This window comes from Urocampus carinirostris, chromosome 16, assembly GCF_059441175.1.
Source record: "Urocampus carinirostris isolate Australia breed hairy pipefish chromosome 16, RoL_Ucar_1.0, whole genome shotgun sequence".
NCBI lineage: Eukaryota > Metazoa > Chordata > Actinopteri > Syngnathiformes > Syngnathidae > Urocampus > Urocampus carinirostris.
Genome location: NC_142364.1, coordinates 9,626,535 through 9,650,902, shown reverse-complemented (window position 1 = coordinate 9,650,902; position 24,368 = coordinate 9,626,535). Strand labels below are relative to the sequence as shown.

The following is a 24,368-nucleotide window of genomic DNA, read 5'->3' as shown; positions in this document are numbered from 1 at the left end:
ATGTTTAATGAAGACCTTCTTAGATTTCCAATACATGAACATTGTTAACTGAGAAAACACTATTGTATATAATTGTAGACGATATTATTCATCGAAAATTCTTAGAATGGTGAAAGCACTTTGCTGTGCCCTTAGTATACTTTAAAATAAATAAATAAACTAACCTAACAAGTAAACAGCTCCCCAATGAAAAGCTTTTCCAAATGTGTACCGTATTTTCAGGACTACAAGGCACACCTAAAAAACAAAAACTATCAAGAAATTCAAAAGTGAGCCTTATAATCGTGTGCACCTTCTTGACCGCACATATAGTCAATAAAATCGGAGATGCTTAATTTCAATGAGATGCTTCTACAAACTAACTTTTTATGAATTTATCCAATTAATTTAGTAGTGAAACCAGATTTTGTAACATTTATTCTGTAAGAAATAAGTTTAATTATCTGTGTTATTTTTGTAATACAACCCTCGCTCTTACTGTTTTAATTTCATGCACCTTGTAGTCCGGTACGTCTTAAATGTGAAACAAATAGCTCATAGTGGAATACAGTGGGACCTCGCTACTTCGCGGTTCCACAATTTTTATTTTTTCATTATTATTTTTTTTATTATTATTTTTTTTTAGCATTTTTGAAGGGGTGTCGCTACTTCGAGGTTCTTCGTTCAGAGCTTCGCGAGTCTTAAAAAAAAATGATAATAAAGTAAAATAATTAAAGAAAAAAATTTATTTATTTTTTTAAAGCATTTCTGAAGGGGCGTTGCTACTTCGTGGTTCTATGTTCGCGGGTTCAGAGCTTTGCAGGTCTAAAAAATTATAATAATAATAAAATAAAATAATTTTTAAAAAATGTTTTTTTTGAAGGGGCGTCGCTACTTCGTGGATTTTCACTTTTCGCGGGTGGTTTTGGTCCCCATTAACCGCGATAACCGAGGGATTACTGTACTTTAAGGGTGCACCTTATCATCAGGTGTGCCTTATAGTCCAGAAAATGCGGTAATCATTTTCCCTGTGATAACCTCTTTTAAGAGGGATCAATTCTAAAAAAATAATGAAAATAACTATAAAGAAATGGTAGCCGATAATCGTCACGGTACATTCGTGATCTCAAAATGGGCCAATTGTTTTTCCACCTTCTCACTATAGTTCTTTCTTTTGAAGCAGTTTTGGTCATAATTCCCCCTTCTAGTCAGGTCTAAGTTTTCCTATTTTTTTATTTTAGGAAGAGACTCCGTTGTTCCTGGCTGCCCGAGAAGGAAGCTACGAGACGGCCAAAGTCCTTCTGGAGCACTTTGCCAACCGCGAGATCACCGACCATCTGGACCAACTCCCGAGAGACATCGCCCAAGAACGCATGCACCACGACATTGTGCGCCTCCTGGATGAGTACAATGTGGTCCGAAGCCCGGGTCTTCATGCCGCCCCTCTGAGCGCTTCATCCAGTCTCTCGCCTCCGCTGGGCTCCCCCAACGACTACCTGAGCAGCCTCAAACCCAACATGTTAGCCAAGAAGGCGCGCAAAGGAGGAAAAGATGGCACCAAAGACAACCGGTCCAAGAAGAAGAAGGCAGTGGACGGGAAAGGAAACCTGCTGGACACGTCCGCCGTGCTCTCCCCGGTGGACTCCCTGGAGTCTCCTCATGGCTACTTCTCCGACGCAGCCTCCCCTCCTGTCACATCGCCGTTCCAGCAGTCGCCCCCGATCTCTCTAAACCACCTTCAAGGGAAGGCCGACTCGCACATGGGCGCCATGAGCATGCCTTTTGATCACAACCCTCCTCGCCTCACCCACATGACGGTCTCCAGCCCAAACAGTCAGCCCGCCACGTCAATCGCCGCCACCAGGGGAGGCCAGTGCGAATGGGTGTCCAGGATGCACCCGGGCCAGCAAGGGAACTTCCACCAGAGCTCGCCCATGTCTCACAACATCATGTCCGGCCTCAACGGGGTCAGCACGGCCACCCTGTCGCAGATCATGGGCTACCAGAACCTGCAGACCAGCCACCTGGGCTCCGCCGCTCACATGATGCAGCAAGCCCGTCCGCATCATCTCCAGCATCAAAACTCCGGCACCGGCGGCGTCACGCCCGGCTTCCCCGCCGGAGGTGAGATGCAGCAAAACAACGGGCGCTCCATGGCCGTCCACAGCGTGATGCCCCAGGAGACGCAGATCCTGGGTGCCCAGTTCCTCACTCCTCCTTCCCAGCACAGTTATTCAGGCCCCATGGACAACACACCCAGCCACCAGCTGCAAGTGCCCGACCACCCCTTCCTGACGCCTTCGCCCGGCTCGCCCGACCAGTGGTCCAGCTCCTCCCCGCATTCCATGTCGGACTGGTCGGAGGGCATCTCCAGCCCTCCCACCAGCATCCACTCGCAGATGAATCTGATCCCCGAGCAGTTTAAGTAGGCTCTGAACACTGAAGATCCCAACATGGTCCTTAGTTTTATACGACTAACGATGCGAAATGATTTTTTTGTACCTTATTTATTTGTTTTTTTTTTCTACATGAGAATTTAAAGAAGATGCTTTTATATTTATGATTTTTTATTTTATTTTTGTCGTTGCGTATGGATGGAACTAGGCAACTTTAAAAAGAAGACCCCTTGTTGTGTACACTGGCTATTTATTTTGCTCTGGTTGCTACATTCACTGGATTATTTTCCCCTTTACTATTTTGTATATAAAGACTTTTTTTTTCATTTTCATTTCAGTATTAACTTTTTTTCACCCCCAAGGGTCAGATATGCCTCGCTACTGTATTGTGTTCCGCCAAGTCTTATCACAAAGTATAGGATGATGTTCAGGAGACTCCTGCCTACTAAGATCCTTTCATTTATCTTAAAAAAATGTTAGCTGACTCAAATTGATGACATATTGGGTTTAGCAAAGGGATTTTTGGTATTTGTGCCAATAGAAAGCAGTTCCTTATTTCATATTCGAGCGCAAATCAACGTTTTATGGTTACCGTGTTTAACCTGTCAAGTGTTCACTTGAAGCTCCGGTTTGTTGGCCACAATTGAAGATAGCGCCGGTGCGGCGTTTAGTTGCCGCAGAAAAAAGCAAACTCGTGTTTTTCGCATAACAAAGCGTAAAACGCGTTTGCGAACGTGAAAGGGACCTTAACGACGGCTCGGCTTTTTCGAGAGCCGGGGCGTCGAAATGTCATGTTTTATAAACTAACTCAGAGGTGAAATATTTTGAATGAAGGTGTAATTTCAAAAAGTTGATGCAAAGTTGTAGTTTGCAAATTACTTCCTGATTAAAAATGCTTTGTAAAAAATGGACTTGATTCAATAAAAGCTGTTACTTAAAAAATGGTGCGATAATGTTCTGTTTAGAAGACTTGTTTATCTTACAGGCTGATGTGTATTAAAAAAAAATATTTTTACTAATATTACTTGAGAGGCGGCACGGCAGCTGAGTGGTTAGCGCGTCTGCGACACAGTTCTGAGGTCATGAGATCGAACCTTCCTGTGTGGAGTTTGCATGTTCTCCCCGTGCTTGCATGGGTTTCCTCCGGGCACTCCGGTTTCCTCCCATATTCCCAAAACATGCATGTCAGGTTAATTGGCCACTCCAAATTGTCTCTAGGTGTGGGTGAGCAAGTTGTCGCTCTCTGTGTGCCCTGTTGACCAGTTCGGGGTGTCCCCTGCCCACTGCCCGAACACAGCTGAGATGGGCTCCAGCACCCCCGCGACCCTTCTGAGGATAAGCACTGCAGATAATAGATGGATTACTACGTGAATCACCCTCAACCGTAAATATCTTGATTAAAAAAAAAAAAAGGGCACAAAATACACAGTATGTTATCCTTGGCACAAGCATATCCCATATTTGTCACGGACCGGACCGAGAAGGCAGGAAGGGTGAACTCAATTGCGTAACGATCAGTTACTTTTATTTAGAAAATAAAAGTTGTCCAACACACAGGGACAAAAACAAAACAAAAACAGGCTTACAGGCAATCAGAAACTTAGACTAGCGCAGTAGCTCAGGAGGTAGAGCGCTCGTCTTGGGATCAAGGGATCCCAGTTCGAATCCCGGCTCGTCCGTGTTACATGTCGAAGTGTCCTTGGGTAAGACACTGAACCCCTAATACCCCCAATAAGCAGGTTAGCGCCTTACATGGCTGCAAGGCCGCTATTGGGAAATGTGGAGCACATTGTAAAGCGCTTTGGGAAGTCAGTGACTTGAAAAGCGCTATATAAATGCAGATCATTTCATTTCACTAGGAAATACTCACAAAACAGACTTAAAGGCACTAACTCAAACAAACGGGCATGACAGGTCTTCCTCGAGTCAAACAAAACAGAACAACGCAATGGAGAAAAATGATCTCGCAACTGGCAGTCCCAAAACGAGCCCTTATGAATCACACACGTCATTAATACAATCTGTGTCAGCCGGTGTCAAGGGGCGGTACCAGCTGGTTGTCATGGCGACCATGCAAGACATGACACTATTTATTAGTTAATTATAATATGGTCTATTTGTCACATGTAAAAGCAGATCTTATTTGGTTGTCCAAATGTGTATGTTGTTTTATGTATGCTACAAATTAACTTGAAATAAAAACTAAACCAGGTTAATCCAGCATTAAAAGTAAAAGTTCACAACACCTTTCAAAGTTCTGCAAAGCTTAGTTAACAGATACTAGATACATAAATTAATATTCAGCCGGCTCAAGATTTCTGACAAATAAAAGTAAAATAATTTGTTTAATTAAAAAAAATACAGGAAAAATATGATATTCTTTTACATATCATATATAAACATTATTTTTAATAGTTGCAATTCAAAATATAATTTGAATATATTTAATCATATCAACTTATTAAGTAAAATTGAGTGGCTAGAATACTATAAATATATAGTAATAATATAAAATAATATAAATCAGTTTTGAATCAAAAAGTAGTTTTTGTGTATCAGTTTTGGCACTTTTGGCTTCCATGTAATACATTTAGGCAGGGTTTTGTTTTCTTTTTAAGACTTTTTTTTTGGAATGCTTAACAAAACACATTTCCATACAAAAATTGCATCGCAACATTGTGTAAAATTATAACCAATTGTACAACAAAACAAATACAGATTAAAATAAACATGCTAGGAGAGAAAACACAAGTTACATCCATCCATCCATTATTTGCACCGCTTATCCTCAGTAGGGTCACGGGGGTGCTGGAGCCCATCTCAGCTGTCTTCGAGCAGTGGGCAGGGGACACCCTGAACTGGTTGCCAGCCAGTCGCAGGGCACACAGGGACAGACAACTCACTCTCTCATTCACACCTAGGGACAATTTGGACCGGCCAATAAACCCGACATGCATGTTTTTGGAAAGTGGGAGGAAACCGGAGTGCCCGGAGGAAACCCACGCAAGCACGGGGAGAACATGCAAACTCCACACAGGAAGGTTCGATATCATGTCTTCAGAACTGTGCCGCGGACGTCCTAAACACTCAGCCCACAAGTTACATATAAATACCAAAATGTTTTGGATTATTATAAGTTTTAATGGTATTTTGTTAAAGGAAAGCTTGATGGACAACATATATTGTTTTATTTCACATTGAAAAGTGATAAAATAAATATTTCTGCCTTTGTTATTGAACATTGCATCATTGCAAATACAATTGGCATGGGACAGTCAAACAGCAATACAAAGTCAACCATTTTCCAGGGAACAGAGAGTGCTCCAGAAATACAGAGATAAAAAAAACAGAAAAATAAATAAAGGAAAAATAATAAGTATGATGCTTTATTCAACACAAAACGGAGATTGTTAAGCATATTATGTATCACTTGCACAATGGGATATTTATCATATTTAAAGAAAACAAATTAATTGACGAATTTTGAAAGGTGTTTTTATATTGTTTCCTTTTTACCGACCCGGTTAAAAAAACTTTATTTGTAAACCCACAGAAAAACATTTACAATACATAATACAGTCATTTTTAAAAATGTAAAATCTTTTGTTGATCGCACTATTCATTTTTAACGAATGCATCAAACCTGTGTTCCTTTAATATATTTTATTAAATACAATTTAAAAACGACTGTGAATATTGTGTAGTCCTGTACCTGAACCATAATTTTAAAACTTCCAGAAAATGAAGTGCAAGCTGAAATATTTTTTTTATATTTAAAAGTAAAAGTAATACATAAAGTAATGCATTACTAATCGATATTATTTGTTCTTCCCACTTTCCATGATTGCATGGTGTTAAGGTTCATTCAATATTGTCATATTTGTATTGAATAAAATTTAAAAACGTCAGTGAATAATTTATAGACTGTCATCTGATGCATAATTTTAAAACTCTGCAACCCCATAAAAACGATCTCCAAGCTAAAATATTGTTTTATTAAAAAGTTGCAATCATCGTACTTGCAACTTTCAATGAATGCATTGTGTTCAGATTTTGAATGAATGAATGAATGAATGAATGAAACTTTATTTCGAACCTGACAAAAACAAAACAAGTCCAAAAACAAAAACAATGTTAACGTAACATGTCTAAAGGGGAGTAGAAGAATAACATTTTTATTGAATAACATTTAAAAACGTATATGAATATATTGTAAGATTTATCCAATATATATCATTTATTGATTTATTTTATTTTTGGAAAATTTAATAATATAATTCTGACCTCCTCTTAAAAATCACTTCCGGGTCGTTCTAATGTTACTTCCGCCGTCTCCCTCCGCCAGTCTTGTCTCTCATTACCGGGAGAGGACGGTCATCACAAGGCTCCAACATGCTCTCCGTTCGCGTCGCTGCGGCTCTTGTCCGCACTCTTCCTCGGCGTCCCGGCTACGTATGTGCACCCCACGTCGAAAAAGTCATGTATTAGTCAGTTTTTATTGTCGAAGACGTATCTAAAAGTGCGTATAATCCCGGTAGAGTTGCTAGAGCGGCCGTGCTAGCGGTCGGAGGACGCCGGGCCTGTCAATTTTCTCCCCATTGATTGAAATTTAACCATATTTACCAAGATGTTTTATTTATATTTTAAGGACACGAAACAAAAACTTTTTTTCAGCGTAAATTACAATCTAACAACCTTACAATTATTTTGTGTTTGAGTTTTATTTTGAAGGTCACGTTTGTGAAAATACGACTGTCGTCTATCTATATGGAACTCTAAATACGTCATATCATATTCAGATCGCCTCCCTCTTGGAATAACTTGTTTTGTCAAGATCATCAATTGTTTTCTTTTTAAAGGTGTCGAAAAATATTGCCGCAGCATGCGTGGGAGTCAGGAACCTCCATACCACAAGCCAGTGGATGCAGAAAACCGGTAATTCCTCATAAAACAATACAGTAAGACCCCGGGATACGACATGGATCCGTTCTAAACTCAGATAGATATTCAAATATCAAAAATAGAATATATTAGTTCTACTTATGTGTAATAAACCTGCAGATGACTAAAAAAACGTACGTAAATTACATGTACAGGAAAAACAGCCTTTGCTGTAATGTGACTCGAACTGGTCAGTGGAGTAGTGGGTGGATGCAGGGGGGGGGAGACTGCGACAGCAAAATAAACATGGAACTGATTATAAAACGTCCACGTGTGAGGATTGTCATGCCCTTTAAAGATTTATTTGCTCTGATCAACTCTATAGTCCATATTGTGAGTTGGTTACATCCATTCAAATCAGGGTGCTGATCTGTGACCTTTCCATCTTTCTTGATGCTTGCGAGCTGTGTTTCAATGGTCATACTGTATTTGCTTCTCCCTTTAGCATCACTTCAAGTAAATCAATGCAGCATGAAAAAGACCGTATTGTATCTTAGACTACCACCCAAGATTCTGAACTGAAAGAGGAGAAATAGAAGCATTGTGTGTGGTAGGTCATCCATTAGCATATCAATATTTTCTTTATTGTGTGACGCAAATCAATAACAGAACAGTATTTATAATGACTCTGACCAATAGCAGATGGGCATCTTAGAGACATAACCCTCGATACGTACAAACACTTCAAAGTTTGAATTTATGTTTTTTGACATGCAAAATGAGTTGTATTCCACGTTAATTTCAATTATTTTCCAATCATGTTATAAAAACTAATCGCAAAATGAACTGATTACCCTTAACCACTAGTGTCTTTGGGGCCCCATTTCCTGTGGTGTGTCTTGGACAAGTCCAGCCTGGTGGTGCCCATCCCTCTCCAGGCCAACAAATTATTTTATGTGTTAAACCGGAAAGCGAATGAAGAAAAGTAAGTTAAATTGCAAAGTGTCAGAAGTATCTATTCTCAAGAGACTAGTAGATTAGTTGTATATGTCATATAGTGGGGTAAATGCTGCAAAGAGGGGCTGAAAAGCACACGTTCCACACGTAACGTGAAAATGCCGTTAAGCGGGGACATCGTATCCTGGTTGTCTTACTGTACAAGGTTTAATACCGTAAGTTCATTTTAAACCGAGTGCTTATTCCTCAAGGCACTGCCGAGGTTTCTTCCATCCTGGAAGAGAAGATAATGGGAGCGGACACCAGCGCCGATTTGGAAGAAACCGGCCGCGTGTTGTCTATTGGAGACGGTATCGCCCGAGTGTACGGTCTGAGGAACGTGCAGGCTGAGGAGATGGTGGAGTTCTCATCTGGGCTCAAGGTTTGCTCATTCAAAATACTACATTACAGTTGAATACAGTTGAAAATAGAAATAGCCTAAGGGGGTTTTTCCCATTCCTAGAAAGATTAAATGGCCAGTGTCTCATAAACTTGTATTATTAAAAAAAATAATATACCGTAAATTCCGGACTATAAGCCGCTACTTTTTTCCCTATCTTTCAACCCTGCGGCTTATTCAGTGATGCGGCCAATTTATGCAATTTTTCTAACGGCCGCCAGCGGCCCTCGCGTGTTGCTACCATTAACTGCCCTGTCAAAGCTATATTATTATTATTAAAGCTTTGAAAACTCTCTCGGTGTACCGTCTTTCTTTGTAAATATGTGTAACCCATGTATAATATGTATTTGCAACTGTATATTTTTGTAATGTATTTATTTATATTTATTTTAGACACTTACTCTGATATGTTTTGCACGGGTGAACGAAAAATGAGGGGCGGAACAAACGCGGGGTGCCGAGTTTAAAGTGGGGACCGCTAAAGGTGAGGGACAGACAAGGAAAGAAGAGGGGGTAAAAAGTTGGTTAAAGAAAAAGGAGTTGTGTCAGTAAATGTGTTCATCTGATGAATTTTTCCCACCCTTACCTTTCGAAATATACACTTTTTTCCTTGGATTACTTTCAACGGGACCTGGACTCTGCAGGTCTGCATCAAACCTTAAGTATTGATATCATTTTCCATTCATTTTGCCGGCTGTGATTTTTGGACTGTGGATTTTAATGAAGGACATTTAGTTTAAATCGCGGGACTTGGAGTCGGGTTTGGGTTAATTTTGTGTTTGTGTTACACGTTTAAATGTGGGCGCATGCGCCTTATATACAGGTGCGGCTTGTGTATGTTCAAAATCGGTTTACCTCTTAAAATGTGGTGGGTGCGGCTCATAATCAGGTGCGCTCTATAGTCCGGAATTTACAGTACATAGGAAGTAAATCGAAATACATTTCTAATTAAATAAATGATCACAAATGCCATGGTGCCCATGTGTGCTTTGTATCTCTGTCGGTGAGAAGGAATCTTGGTCAGTCAGCCCTCCCCCTCAGTGCTGACATTAGGTTGTGATGATTCTCCTGCCCTGCTTGCACTGTGATTAGATTTCTGGGTAAAATGATATTGACGAGTGCCGCGTTTTTTTCCAAGATGAACATTTAGTAGCCTAGATGGTAAGGCGCCCGCTTTGAGACTGGGAGGTCGGTGGTTCGCGCCCCGGCCGAGTCATTCCTAAGACTTAAAAAGTGGTCGGCGGCGCCCTCTGTTGGCTGCGGCTGCATCGGCTCGCTACAACGGGTCAGGTGCAATCGACATTTCGTTCTGTGTACATTGTTACACAGAATGACAATACAAGGAAATTATTATTATTATTATTATTTGTGAGTTGGAAACAGAAAAAAAGGTTACGCGCCGAGTAGAAAACCTAGCCCGCACTTAGTCGCCAGCATTTTCAACAAATGTAAACTGTCATTTATATAGCGCTTTTCAAGGCAATAAAGACCTCCCAAGTGCTTTACAATGTGCTTCACACTTTCCTTTTTACATAAACTAAGTAACAGATAGCAGCATCAGCCATGCAATGCATCCATCTGCTCATTGGGGCCATTAGGGATTCAGTGTTTTGCCCAAGGACACTTCGAAATATAACACGGAGGAGCCGGGAATCGACCCTGCAACCTCTCGATCTCAAGACGAGCACTTTACCTCCTGAGCTCCTGCCGCTCCAAGCATTTAGAAAGATTCCGCTTAGAGCGGAAAACGCTTTGATGGACTCGAAACCTAACTGAAGCTTATAAGTTGCGCGCTGCAATGACCTCCTGTAAACCATCCAAGAGGAACCGGCATCCTGTCTTAGGAGCAATCACATAGCAGTGGTGCGGTTATTTATGACTAATTACCAAATCTCCAATATGAGTATTAAATTTAAATTAACCTCCTGCGTGGGTTCAAATCCAGCTACCGGCCTTACTGTGCGGAGTTTGTATGTTCTCCCCGTGCTTGCGTGGGTTTCCTCCGGGCACTCCGGTTTCCTCCCACATTCCAAAGACATGCATTTCAGGTGGATTGGCCGGTCCAAATTGTCCCTAGGTGTGACTGAGCGAGTGAGTTGTCTGTCCACGTGTGCCCTGCGATTGGCTGGCAACCAGTTCAGGGTGTCCACTGCCCGGAGAAGGCTGGGATTGGCTCCAGCCCCCCCCGCGACCCTAATAAGAATAAGTGGTACAGCTAATGAGATGAGATGTAAATTTAAAACTCATATCGCTGATTTTTGTCTTTTGACCCGCTGATACGATATCTTAGACTAGTTGTTTATAGTCTAATTAGATAAGCAGATTTTTTTTGCATTACACCCCTGTCTCGTTTACCATGCTTTGTGGTTGTGACTTGTTTGCTGTGTCATTGCCTTTCATAACTAGTGTGTTTATTGTTCAATAAGTAACAAGGCCCACACATTCATAGATTTTGCTCTAAAACTGCATCAGTTTGGTGCTTTTGAATTTAAAATGTACAAAATTGGCTTTCGTGTCTAACCCCCTATACTGTCCACGCACTAGGGTCTCACAAACTTTTTGGGGAAAAATTGCTTATCCGTTATTTGTAACTACCCTTTCAGGGAATGTCCCTGAACTTGGAACCAGACAACGTCGGTGTGGTGGTGTTCGGTAACGACAAACTCATCAAGGAGGGCGACATCGTAAAGCGGACCGGCGCCATTGTGGACGTCCCCGTCGGAGAGCAGCTTCTCGGCCGCGTTGTGGACGCGCTTGGAAATGCCATCGACGGCAAGGTGATTTCGATCCCCGCGTCGTGTCGCCATCAAAAATTTTCACAATTTTTCTTTTCCTCGCTTGTTCCGTCGCAGGGCCCCCTTGGCTCCCAGACTCGCAGGCGCGTGGGCCTGAAAGCCCCCGGCATCATTCCAAGGATCTCGGTGAGGGAGCCCATGCAGACTGGCATCAAAGCGGTGGACAGTCTGGTGCCCATTGGCCGCGGCCAGCGTGAGCTCATCATCGGTGACAGGCAGACTGGGTGAGAGGATTTATCGAGTTGTTTAAATTAGACAATGAAAGAAGACAGTTTGGGAAAGAAATGGCCTTTAAAATTGCACTTTCTCAAACTTATTCCATAAAGAAGACTTCTTTAATCAATATTATATCCAAAAGTACAATCCATTCATGATCGACTAATCTTTTAGTTTCTTATAAATCCATCACCAACATTCAATGATCAAAGATGGTGTCCATAAGGTCAAAATATTCTACTTGCTGGCACCATCTTCTGGCCGAAATCGTCATTGCATCCTCTGTCAAGCTGCCTGCACGTACGTGTGTATCTACGATGAGCTCGAAAACTTTTCATCTATTCGGGGTATTCGGTCCGAATTTAGACTGAATTTAAAACAGTGCTTGCTTTCACCATTTTCAACCTAGAAAAAAAGAAAACCGCGAGCACGCGCGTGAAATCACTCTTCTCCCTATTCCTCTGACTCCTTTCCTCCAGCGTAATGCTCTGGGCGGTTGGAAAATCGATGATAAAAGTAAGATAAACAGATAGGCGGGGTGAAAAATAATAATAAAAGCTCTTTGACCTCAGTTAGGCATCGTTAACATACTTCATTGGGGTTTTTTCAAAATTTTAAACTTTTTAAAGCAGCCTCTAACTATGCCCCTGCCTTTTATAATACAATCGTTCTATATTCTCATGAATTGATCATCAGTCATTAAGTACCAAACTGGATCACAAATTGGATCAAATGTTTTTTTTGCTCATCACTCAAGAGTAAAATCAAATAAATACACAGTAATCTCACTGTATCACGGTTTCCCTAGCACATTTTTGCTGCTTCACGGATTTACATCATGCCTTAGGTATTGCATTCTGATTAGCTAAACAGTCGCCCTGCCCATTTTCTGCCCGTGTCTGCTTGTGCATCAATAACGTTGCGATCAAAGTTGTACACAAACTGACAAAATCTACTTTGCAAAACACTCTTGACACACAAGGCAGAGGAAGATAATTTCTATTGCTGACGAAAGTGTGACTTTTCCACATGATTAACATTGTAAATTCATTGTTACGCGAGATTTTGTTTTCCCCATAACGTCCACACGATGGCGACAAAATATCACCCGAGTTAAGGATAGTGTCCTGAAATCATCCGAAGCTATAGTGGAATACGGTATAGCAGCAAGAGTAGTTGTTTTAGAATTATAGTTTGACAGTAGAGTAGTTATTTGTAAAAATAAATAAAAACCAACAAAAAACATTTATAAAGTACAGTGCTTTTATTTAACAAATATTTAGGCCTGTAAATAGGGTTTGTTCTCTGGTTTAACGTATGAAAGAGTATTCGATTAATGAATGTCATCTTATTTTGGGGTTTTGACTAGCACGGGTCCTTGGAAGAACGCAACCCATAGAAGAACAAGGGATTACTGTGTATATATCATTTTTCCCTCTTATTCGATTCGAAACAACTTACTAGATTATTTTTTACTATACTTCGCAAAATTTGTCCGTTTTGTTTTAACTAACTCAACAAAACTGTTAAATAACTTTAAAACTAAGAAATGTCCCCATTGTGGGACAAATAAAGGATTATATTCATTTTGTTTTAAACGGAGTGTTTGTATGGGGGCTTGAAATCCTTGAATTGTAATTTTGTGTTTTCAAGGTCAGGGCTTGAATTTGGGGTGAAGGGCTTGAAAATGCTTAAAATTATTGCCATTGCCATGTTTCCAGGCAGTCTGACTCTATAGAGCATGTTACAAATGAAGATTTTGTTTTTAAAACAACCTCCTGAGCTACTGCCGCCCCAAGCAATTAGGTGGGAACAGCTCAAAATAGCTCAAAGTGCTAGCAAGTTAGCGACTTGATTTTAGTCATCAAAGTCAACCCTGGATTTTTTTTCTATTAAGGGTTCTGGAAAAATTGGCATCGAAGGTGCTTGAAAAGTGCTTGAGTTTGGCCGTGAAAAAAAGGTGTAGGAACCCTGTGACCCACCTATGGTTATTTTTGACCCAGTATTTAAAGTTAAAAATGATTTTGATGTTTCACACTTTTGTTAACGAATACACATCAAATGTCCGCGCAGCAAAACCGCCATCGCCATCGACACCATCATCAACCAGAAACGCTTCAACGAGGGCACGGACGAAAAGAAGAAGTTGTACTGCATCTACGTGGCCATCGGGCAGAAGCGCTCCACCGTGGCGCAGCTGGTGAAGCGCCTGACGGACGCCGACGCCATGAAGTACACCATCGTGGTGTCGGCCACCGCCTCGGACGCCGCTCCCCTGCAGTACTTGGCACCTTACTCGGGATGCTCCATGGGCGAATACTTCCGGGACAACGGCAAGCACGCCCTCATCATCTACGACGATCTCTCCAAGCAGGTGAGCTGTTTGCTGGTAATGTTGGACCCCCTGGGATTCATTTTCAGGTGGGGATTTGCAAAGGGAAATTGGATCGAAACCCTTTTTTAATTGGCTTATGTGTTCCGTGCCCCCTGGGTAAAAACATTCAAATTTTGTATACGTATTAAATATTAGTAACAAGATATTACGTTGCAAGTACAGTGGAACCTCGGTTCTCGACCATAATCCATTCCAGAACCCTGTTCGAAAACAGATTTGTTCGATCACCGAAATCATTTTTCCCATTACAAATAATGTAAATCGTTTTAATCCGTTCCAACACCCTGAATGTTTACCTTGAATGTTTAACGTAAACATAAAGCTAACCCAGGCGAATCGTACGTTCGCGTTATCGTAATCTTCTGTACGAAAGATTACGCTAACATGAACGTGTAAAAATAAAAAAAGGATAAAGAAAAGGATTATGAATAGGATTTCTTACCTTTGTGGTGGTCAGCAGAAGGCGCAGGTGGATGGTAAGGAGAGCCATGCTGTATTCCCTAGCAAGATCAGACACTCTGACACCTCCTTCATATTTTGCTATTATTTCTTTCTTAAATGCAATAGTTGTACGCACTACTTCTCTTTTTTCACCTGTAGCAACTTTGCCGCTTGCACTGACTTTATTCGGAGGCATAATTAGGGGCTAAAACACCCGTACGCCGCTCAGCATCGCACCCTAGCGTACGCACTCACGCATTACCGGCGTTCGAACTCCGATTTTTTGACCGAACAGCGAAGCAAGAATTTCTCGAAATTTTTGGTCGGACTCCGATTTGTTCGAACTGAGAGGCGTTTGAAAACCGAGGTTCCACTGTACTACTGATATGTACATGATTAAATATCATAAGTATACATTTCAAGGAAAAAAAAACAACTTTTACCTACCTTATGTGTGACTTGAGCTGGTCCAGTGGAGTATGAGGTGGATGCAGGGGGAAGGAGACAACATATTGAAATGAAAACTGATTTAAAAAATTCAACTTGTGAGGGATTTTCATGCCTCAAGACTTTGCTGCATTAATCGCTCCCTTATTCTCAAGGATCTTATTAAAGCATATTCTGTTCAATAATTAACCACTAGATGTCACTGTATTGTGGAGTGCAACCAAAAATGAGTGTTAAAAAGCTCAGGGAACATGACTGATTACAGGGACTCAGTGACCAAACTGCACCATTTTTCTTATTATTTTGCCCAGACTTTTACAAGTCTTGTAAGCTGCCCGTTGTGTAGATTTAAACATGCCATTTTTTTACTTAATTAAGTTCTTATTTTTTTTCATCTGTACTTCTGCAGCACTTTCTGTTCCCTTGAAAATTGTTAACTTTGTTTCATGATGTCACAGTTCAACACTAGTTGAAATTTAAATGCAAAATTGATTTGAATAGATGCAATATTCAATTCAAAAGAGATTTAAAAAAAGATACTTTTTATTAAAGTGTCTTGGCGCCCTCTGCCGGACCAAAGTGCTACTACAACTCTCATCATTACAATGGATTTGTGTGCATTCTTATTTGCATGGATATAATGTACTTAGTGGCTCACAAATCAAATGATACAACAGATAGATTATCTAGTTAGTTGCCAAGCGATTTTATCGATTTATTGTCGCAGCCCTACTTGTAGTTAAATTGCATTTGTAGGTAGGTACTCACATTCAGGAATCCAAAAGGACATAATGGTCAGCAGACAGCAGCCCTAACAAAGCTCCCCACAAGAAGGCGCTCTTTTCTTAAGGTTAAAGCAATGGCTCCAAAGGTACCGCCCCCATGGGGTGGTTGAAAAATCTGAGGGTGCGGTGAGTAAGAAGGGGGCGGCAGTCCTAAGTCTAAGTCAGAAGTTTAAATGGAGTGTGGTTTTGAAACCGCAAAGCACTGCGGTTATTTCAAGGTGTTGTAGTGAGTGATGGAGTTTTGGCCAACCACAATTGTTACTGTTCGAGTTTTAAAAGCACCGACCAATCAGAGGCAAGTTTTGATAATGGCACAAGCCAATAAATAATCATAGTTTGCAAGTGCCACACTATGCCACACCCACCATGTGAGCTCATCGAGTGTCATGGCGGACTCTGTAAACATAGTTCCAGAGTCAACAAACGAGAAGGAAGTCAAGTCATTTTTATTTTTATAGCCCTTAATCACAAAGGATCTCAAAGGGCTTCACAGGTTATTACACAGACTATTTTTTCAGACTGTTATTACACCATCCCCTGATCTGGAACCAACATGAGGGCAAGGAAAAACTCAAAAACCTCAACATGAGGAAAATGAAGAAACCTTGAGAAGGGACCGCACATGTGGCATCCCCCTTTCAGGATTACCAGACAGCAAAGGATCTTGCAATCACAAATAATACAGAAATATTGTCCACGAAAAGTATAGGTTATTCATATGCTATAGAGTAGAAGGAAAGTAGTAGGAAACGAAACTTGTGCAGAAGAAGGGCGTTCCATCACTTGTTTGGACCTCTTTTGGTTTTGACGAAGCGGACGCGGAACAGAAGAAAACGCCCGTTGCAGAATTTGCTTTTGCGAAGTCGCCAGGTCCGGAGGAAACTCAAGTCATTTGTACCAGCACCTTGAAAATGATCACGGCATGTAAAAAGGATTACCAGTAAAAAGCAGAGAAGGTGCATCTACAAGATGACTTAGCTAGGAATACACTGGGGAGCCAAGGGGGCGCCAGCCTGCAAAGGTTTTGGAACCAGGACGACGCCACCCGTGGGGTCTGTCATTTTTATTTTATTTTCAATTAAAAATGAAAGATTTTGTATGTTCCTCTCTCAGGCGGTGGCCTACCGCCAAATGTCCCTGCTGCTGCGTCGGCCTCCCGGCCGCGAGGCTTACCCGGGTGACGTCTTCTACCTCCATTCCCGCTTGCTGGAGAGGGCCGCCAAGATGAACGACAACTTTGGCGGCGGCTCGCTCACTGCGTTACCCGTGATCGAGACCCAGGCCGGAGATGTGTCCGCTTACATCCCCACGAACGTCATCTCCATCACTGACGGGCAGGTACGTGGCAACGGAATTATTGTCTTTGATATCAACGTTGTATGATCTTAGCCCAGAGCCTGACCACATTTCGGGCCTCAAAATTCAATCCGCGGTTCGTACAGGTGCTTGAAGTCCTTAAAAGTGCTTGAAATTTAATATGTTTTCAACATTAAGAAAACGCTTACCTTTTGGGTGAAGTGCCATTGGCATGTTTCTTGGCAGTCTGACTCTATAGACCAGGGGTGTCAAACTCATTTGAGCTTTTGAATCGCATGGTAGAACAAAACCCTCACGGGGGCCACCCTAGTATATAAAGGAGAAAAAGAGCAAGGTAGAAAGAGAGAGGGAGAATGAGAGCAAGAGAACAAGATAATTTGACAGAGTACAAGAAAGAGAGTAAATTAAAATAAAAAAGAGAAAAGGAGAGATGGAGAGGTTGAGAAAATGGGAAAGAGAAAAAAAAAGATATAGAAAAACAGGGGGATAAATCAAAGAAAAAGTCAGAAAGAGAAAGTAAGTAGGTCCAGTAGCTTTGCGATTGGTGCCTAGCTTTGTCTAGCTCAAATGGACATACAGTACTTCAAAGGGCAGCTGATTTTTTCCCCTTGCGCTTGTCTGGGTCGAATTACAAACCTTGGCGGGCCTGATTTGGCCCCCGGGCCGCAACTTTGACACCTGTGCTATAGACCATGCAATAAATGAAGAAAATCTTTGAAAGTGCGTGAAAATGACGTTGACACGCCTGCTCAGTCATTATGGCCACCGCCCCCTAATGGTTGCATACAAGAGGACAGCTCTATTTAGAAAATCGGCTTTTTTGGCTCGGCTCCCAAAAGGCTCCTCAGACTTTTTGTGTTTTTTATCAATAATAATAATAATAATAAAACATGCATCAAATTATTGAGTAATAAGTATATTTATATTTTGCTGGGGAATCCTGAAAAACACATGAAATATAAATCATATTTACAGAGCTACCAAAAAATGTGTACCATACACAGCGATTTTCTATTTGTCCTCACTAAACCGATTTAGAGTCGAACACAACATCCCTGAAACCGGGAAAACAATAAAAAGCAAATTTATATTACCTGTTCGGTTCTGTAGATATATGATCAAATGCAAACATATGAACTATTTACAACCAGTTTAGACTCAGATCCCTGAAAAACACGCCATTTTTCTATTTAAAGCAAAAGATCAGCAGTCACTAAGATTGAATGCACTCTGCTTTGGAGCAATTCATATTATTAAAATGACTCAAAATTTGACTCCTATTTCTGCTTTTTATACATGCAGAACTTTTTTTTGTGTTCCTTATTGAATTGGATCGATACCTAAAACCTCAAGGCTCTTTCCGTGTTCGTAAGCAAGTGTGACTTATTGAAGCTGCCCTTGTTAAAGAGGAATGGCAGAATTCATGTCAGTTTATAGCAGCGCACTGACACAAAAAGATAGTAGATTATATAGAGCACAGGTGTCAAACAGGCGGCCCGCGGGCCGGATTAGGCCCGCTAAGGGATTGTATCCGGCCCGCGAGGCAACGCTGAAGGAAGCGCAAGAGAAAAATGAGCTGCGAGTTGAAATATGTCCACGTGATGTTGCCAAAGCCAGGTGCCTCTCACCAACGCTGTTCTCTCTCTCTCTCTCTCTCTCTCTCTTTTTTCTCTCTTTCTCTCTCCCTCTCCTTTTCTCTCTCTCTCTCTCCTTTTCTCTCAATCTCTCAATCTTTCTCTGTGTGTGTCTTTTTACCTTATTTTCGCTCTCTTCCTTTTTCCTTTTCTCTTTTCTCTCTCGTTTGTTTTCCCTTCTCTTTTTCTCCATTTCTTTCTCTCCTCTCTTTCTCTTTTCTCTCCTCTCGTTCTCTCTTACTAATTTTCTTTGGATTTCCTTCACTCTCTTTTTCCCCCCTCCCTCACTATTTCTTTTTATCTCGTTTGTTTCTCACATTCTCTCGCTCACTCTCTCTCTTTCTCTCTCTTTCTTTGTCCCATCTGCTCTCTTTTCAGCTTCTTCTCTTTCTCTTATTTCTTTCTCTCTCTTTTTCTTTCTCTCTAATCCACTAGTCTGGCCCCCGAGAGAGTGTTTGTTCTATCATGTGGCCCTCGAGTTAAAATGAGTTTGACACCACTGATATAGAGGAACAGCTCAAAATAGCACCAAGTATGTAATTTATTTGTCGTTAATGTGGAAAAAAAAAGCCAACCCTCTTTATATCGCACAGGATTTCCTTTTTTGAAGGTACTGGAAAATTTGGCCTTGAAAGTGCTTGAAAAGTGCTTAAATTTGGCCATGAAAACAATCATTCCTTTGGGTTATTTTTCAAATTATATTTTAAGATTACATTTTTTTTCATTTTGTCTTTTTACCTTTTCTTATCTTGCATCCAATATTATGTGTTTATTTATGGTGATTTTATTTTTTATATATAACAAGGAAAGGTTAAAATTACATTTTACACATAGAGGAACAGGCATAATCTTTTTAGTCATTTTTGTAATCAGATTAATTTAAAAAAAAAAATGATTAATTTTGTCTTGGAATTTTTATCCATATATATGAAAATTGTATTTGTGTCATATTTTATACATTTTGATTTATTTTTATTGTATGCATTTCTTGTTTTAAATTACACGACTTATTTTTATTATTGTTCCCTTGAATGAATTAAACCCAATATTAATATGTATTTGTGGGAAATGGACATATTTTCATATTTTTATGGAAAAAGATAGATACTTTATTCATCCCCGTAGGGAAATTCACACTTCCAGCAGTATCCTTGTGTTGAAAATAAAATAATAATAAAATAAAAGAAATAGAATACTGAAATACCCAATATAACGTGTTGATATAGAGTATTTAAATAGTGCTACATAAAATACACTGTAATAAAAATAGGGTAATATGCAAATGTGGGGGTGGGGTTTCATGTGGGCTTTTACTCCCCCGGGTGGAGTTAAAGAGCCTCATGGCATGAGGAAGAAATGATCTCCTCAGTCTGTCCGTGGAACAAGACTGTGACAGCAGTCTGTCGCTGAAGCTGCTCTTCCATTTGGAGATGATGCTGTGTAGTGGATGGAAAAAGACAACAGAAGTAGCTGCTCTGAATTAGTAATCATTTTTAGATGTTTTTGTTCCGGTTTATTTATTCACTCAGGGTTTTTTTTGCTTCCACTGAAACTCCAGCACATTGATTTTGGTGCTCCTTTTTAGATCTTCCTGGAGACCGAGCTGTTCTACAAGGGAATCCGTCCCGCCATCAACGTGGGCCTCTCCGTGTCCCGGGTGGGCTCGGCGGCCCAAACCAGGGCCATGAAGCAGGTCTGTCCCCCGCCCTAAAAACCATCCGCACTCAATGTTTCCTATACATAGGATAGGTAGCCTGAGTCTCATAAACTTATCTTATTTAAAAATAGAATATTTTCAAATGAGACAATTGTGAGAGTTGTGCTGGATCCGGAAAGTGTTACCGACAGAAAACCGGAAGCTTCGAGTAGTTTGCATGTAGCCGTTTAAGATTTTCAACTCGATGAGATGTATCTGAAATTTTTAACCTTGGTTGTAGTAATAACATAGTAATAATAGTTATTACACTGTGTAATAACATTTCAAATGCGCCCATTCAAACTGAATAGTCCCATCCGGAATGCATGGGGCCTATCCTTTTCATTGAGTCACTATGGTACCCAGGGAAGTTTCCAAGGGTGGTCCAAGTGGGTCAATTTCCCACATATATTTATCTATCTACCTTGGTCATATCTCTCAGGAGGGGTGACTAACAGCTAGACAAACATACAATAACAAAGAAAATAAAAGGCAAAAACCACACTCACAAATTTTTGGACCATGGCCAACCCAAATGCCCAAACACCCAAACAAGTTAGACACCTTGGCACCCATGTTGGTCACGTTTTCGTCCCTCCAGATGAAACGGGACACAAGAAAGTGGCCATGTCACTCGGGTCAGGGTGACACAACACACTCTTTAGTTCAACAGCAGGGCCCGACAGCTTTCACTGGTTTACCCCTGCCGCATCATACAGGTGCCCTGCCCATCCCTTAGAACATCCCACTATCCTTTTACAACACCTCTCCACTCATTCCTATCCCCAACAATAGCTCTAGCTTTCACTAGATTTAGACCTCTACATATATTTAACCATGGATAAATGATGCTAACGAGTGGATGACTCAAGTTGTTAAACTCGTGATATGTATGTGTTCTTTTAACTTGGTTCTGTGGGGGGGGGCTTCGGCATTTTGCTGTTAGCAGCATCATTTGCTAGCATGAAGCAGTAATTATGTACGTGTAAGCATTACAAGTATTCTTTAGCATAATTTGTTAGCATGAATCTGTTAGGATTTAGCTGTTATTATGACTCATTAGAATCTAAGGGGTGTCAAACTCATTTTAACTCTAACTTCTGTCGGGGGCCGGACTAGTAGATTAAAGAGAAAGAAATAAGAGAAAGAGGGAGGGAAAGGGAGAGAGGGCAGGAGAAAGAAAGAAAGCGTGAGAAACAAAAGATAAAAAGTCGTGAGAGAGGGGGGAAAAGAAAGGGAGAGGAAGAAAGAAATCCAAAGAGAAATGGAAAGACAGAAGGAGAGAGAAGAGAAAAAGCGCGAAGGGTATGAAGAAAGAGAAAATAGAGAAAAGGAAAAAAGGAAGTTGGAGCAAAAGAGGTTAAAAAACACAGAGAAAGAGACAGAGCAACAAAGGAAGAGAAAGAGACACAGAGAGTGAAAGAGACAGAATGGGAGAAAAGGGGTGGAAAAGAGAGAGAGAGAAATAAATACAAGTACAGTGTCTTTGTTCGAGGCACCTGGCTTTGGCAACATCCAGTGGACATATTTCAACCTGCAGCTTGTTTTTCTCTTGCGCTTCTCTGAGTGTTGTCTCGCGGGCCAGATTCGATCCCTTAGCGGGGCTGATTTGGCCCGCGGGCCGCCTGTTTGACACTTGTGCATTAGCTCATTGATGATATTGTTTATAGCTAGCATGTGCTAATATTTGCCACCGCGATTACACGAGTGATGGTAATGGGTTAGCATACTATCATCCCGTCCCAGGTGATAACTGGGCTAGCATGATTAAGCATAGCATCGGCCCATCCCAGCTAACATTCGTATACCAGTGTATTTCGGATTCACGGTAAACACTGACGCCAATCTTCTCCATCCGGACTGGTTCGGAATCCGCCCCCTTTCAGGTGGCCGGCACTATGAAGCTGGAGCTGGCCCAGTACCGCGAGGTGGCGGCCTTCGCCCAGTTCGGTTCCGACTTGGACGCCGCCACGCAGCAGCTCCTCAACCGCGGAGTGCGCCTGACCGAGCTCCTCAAGCAGGGCCAGTACTGTAAGTAGAGTCCGCCCCGACAAGTCCTCGCGGTTTGGGGTTTTTGAGACGTGGGGGACCGGTTTTTGCAGCTCCGATGGCCATCGAAGAGCAGGTGACGGTCATCTACGCCGGCGTGAGGGGACACTTGGACAAGATGGAGCCCAGCAAAATCACCAAGTTCGAGAAGGCGTTCCTGCAGCACATCCTGAGTCAGCACCAAGACCTGCTGGCTGCCATCAGGTAGGATTTGCATGCTTTACTCACGGCTACACTATCAAACTTTCTATTTTAGCTCCATTAGATGAGCTGTACGGAATTTGAAACTTTGTTACTCTCTGCTGCCATCTCTTGGCTTAAAGTCATGATTGCAGCCTTAGCTTGATCATGATGCACCTGCAAGTACATGCATTTCTTGACCCACACCTGGCACCACTCATGTGGGGAATTTGCCGGCGATGCACAGCTGATGCTCTCAAGTTGTTTACGTCACATTTTTTCAGCTGATGAGACCATTGGGAATAGCAATTTTGAGCACATGTGTTGTGATATGAATGTTATTATGGTTAACTCCAAATAGAGGTAAGATCAGGCCTAAAAAATCCAGCCCAGCCTGGGGATCTAAAAACCCGAATTTGCCTGATCAATTAGTGCCAAATTGCGCCAATAGCATACATCCTGTGCAGATCCTCAACGAAGAAGATAATAAGCAGCGAGAGAGAAGCCCAGCCCCAACATAATGATTCACATTTCATGCCAGAATCAGCCTGAAATTAGAGTTGGGCCCGGGCCCAAGATTTTACCCCTAACTCCAATTGATTGTACTGTCACTTAAGAATGGGCGCTACTGCTGGTTTGTTTGTAGCTTATTTTTAAATATTTTTAGGATCAAAATCACAACGTAGATCGTTTATCCCCTATGTACTAAACATAAGAAGCAAATAAGAGTTTTGTTTTAATGGCTTGACAACTTTATAGAAAATTGAAAGTGGATTTGAATTCCGGTAAGTATCGCCATCTGCTGGTCAAGATGTTGTACCGCTGTCCAGTCAGAATCCTTTGCAATCGGATGCTTTATAATGTTAAGTATTCATTTAGGACGAGCGCTAAAAAAACTGAATTAAAAAGAAAAGAATAAAGCTTTTACGATGAAAACCAATTCTCATCATTGTCACCTTTTTTTTCCCGTAGGGCCGACGGCAAAATCTCCGAGGCTTCGGACGCCAAGCTCAAGCAGATCGTGCTCAACTTCCTGTCCAGTTTTGAGTAACAAAATTCTCCTCGTTTTTGCGTTCCTCTCAATGTGTGCTTGTAGCTCAGCCAGTCCATCTTTCTATCGATGCTTGGTATCCGATGTACAGTCAAGAGAATAAAAAATATCCCAACCGAAGCGTGGCTTTATACGAGTGAGGGATGAAGGTTCGTGAAGCATTGGGGCGGCAGTAACTCAGGAGTTAGTGCGATCATCCATCCATTATCTGCACCGCTTATCCTCAGTAGGGTCGCGGGGTGCTGGAGCCCTTCCCCAGCCATCTTCGGGCAGGGGACACCCTCAACTGGTTGCCAGCCAATCGCAAGGCACAGAGCAGTCTTCTATTAGATCCTAAATCACTGGGGAAAACCTCTTTATGAAATTTAGAGTAGGCCTGTTTTGTTCATATTATCATATGTATTGCATCACGTGTTGGGTTCATATTTTTAAAACTCATGTTTGACCACTAGATGGCACTGTCTAGTCTAATGCGAACAAAAACCAATGCCACAGCGTAGCAGAAAGATGCCAGACAAACACGACTAATTTATGGGTAAAAGAAATTTATCCAATGTTTTTTTTTATAAAAAATAGCATGGGTAGTTCAGGCGATTTCCCCTAGTGCAGGGGGTGTCAAACTCATTTTAACTCGGGGGCCACACGATAGAACGAACATTCTGTCGGGGGCTGGACTAGAAAATCAAAGAGAAACGAGAAAGAGGGCGGGA

At 41.4% G+C, this 24,368-nt stretch overlaps 2 protein-coding genes across 2 annotated transcripts in view; both read left to right on the top strand.

Annotated features, from left to right (window-relative positions):
* LOC148350167 (neurogenic locus notch homolog protein 1-like) overlaps positions 1–3,309 on the top strand; it is a 60,767-nt gene extending 57,458 nt beyond the window's left edge. The window contains exon 34 of the mRNA XM_088355558.1: positions 1,221–3,309. Coding sequence (XP_088211684.1) covers positions 1,221–2,408 — 1,188 coding nt within the window. The 3' untranslated portion in view covers positions 2,409–3,309. The remainder of the gene's footprint in view (positions 1–1,220) is intronic.
* Positions 3,310–6,694: 3,385 nt separating this feature from the next.
* On the top strand, positions 6,695–23,778 carry atp5f1a (ATP synthase F1 subunit alpha). Its single transcript, XM_088319616.1, has 11 exons — positions 6,695–6,827; positions 7,235–7,310; positions 8,465–8,634; positions 11,256–11,429; positions 11,505–11,671; positions 13,737–14,037; positions 16,845–17,069; positions 20,268–20,375; positions 22,265–22,409; positions 22,481–22,631; positions 23,580–23,778. The coding sequence occupies exons 1-11, from the start codon at positions 6,768–6,770 to the stop codon at positions 23,656–23,658; spliced, it is 1,656 nt and encodes a 551-aa protein (XP_088175742.1). The 5' UTR covers positions 6,695–6,767; the 3' UTR covers positions 23,659–23,778.
* Positions 23,779–24,368: the final 590 nt, after the last annotated feature.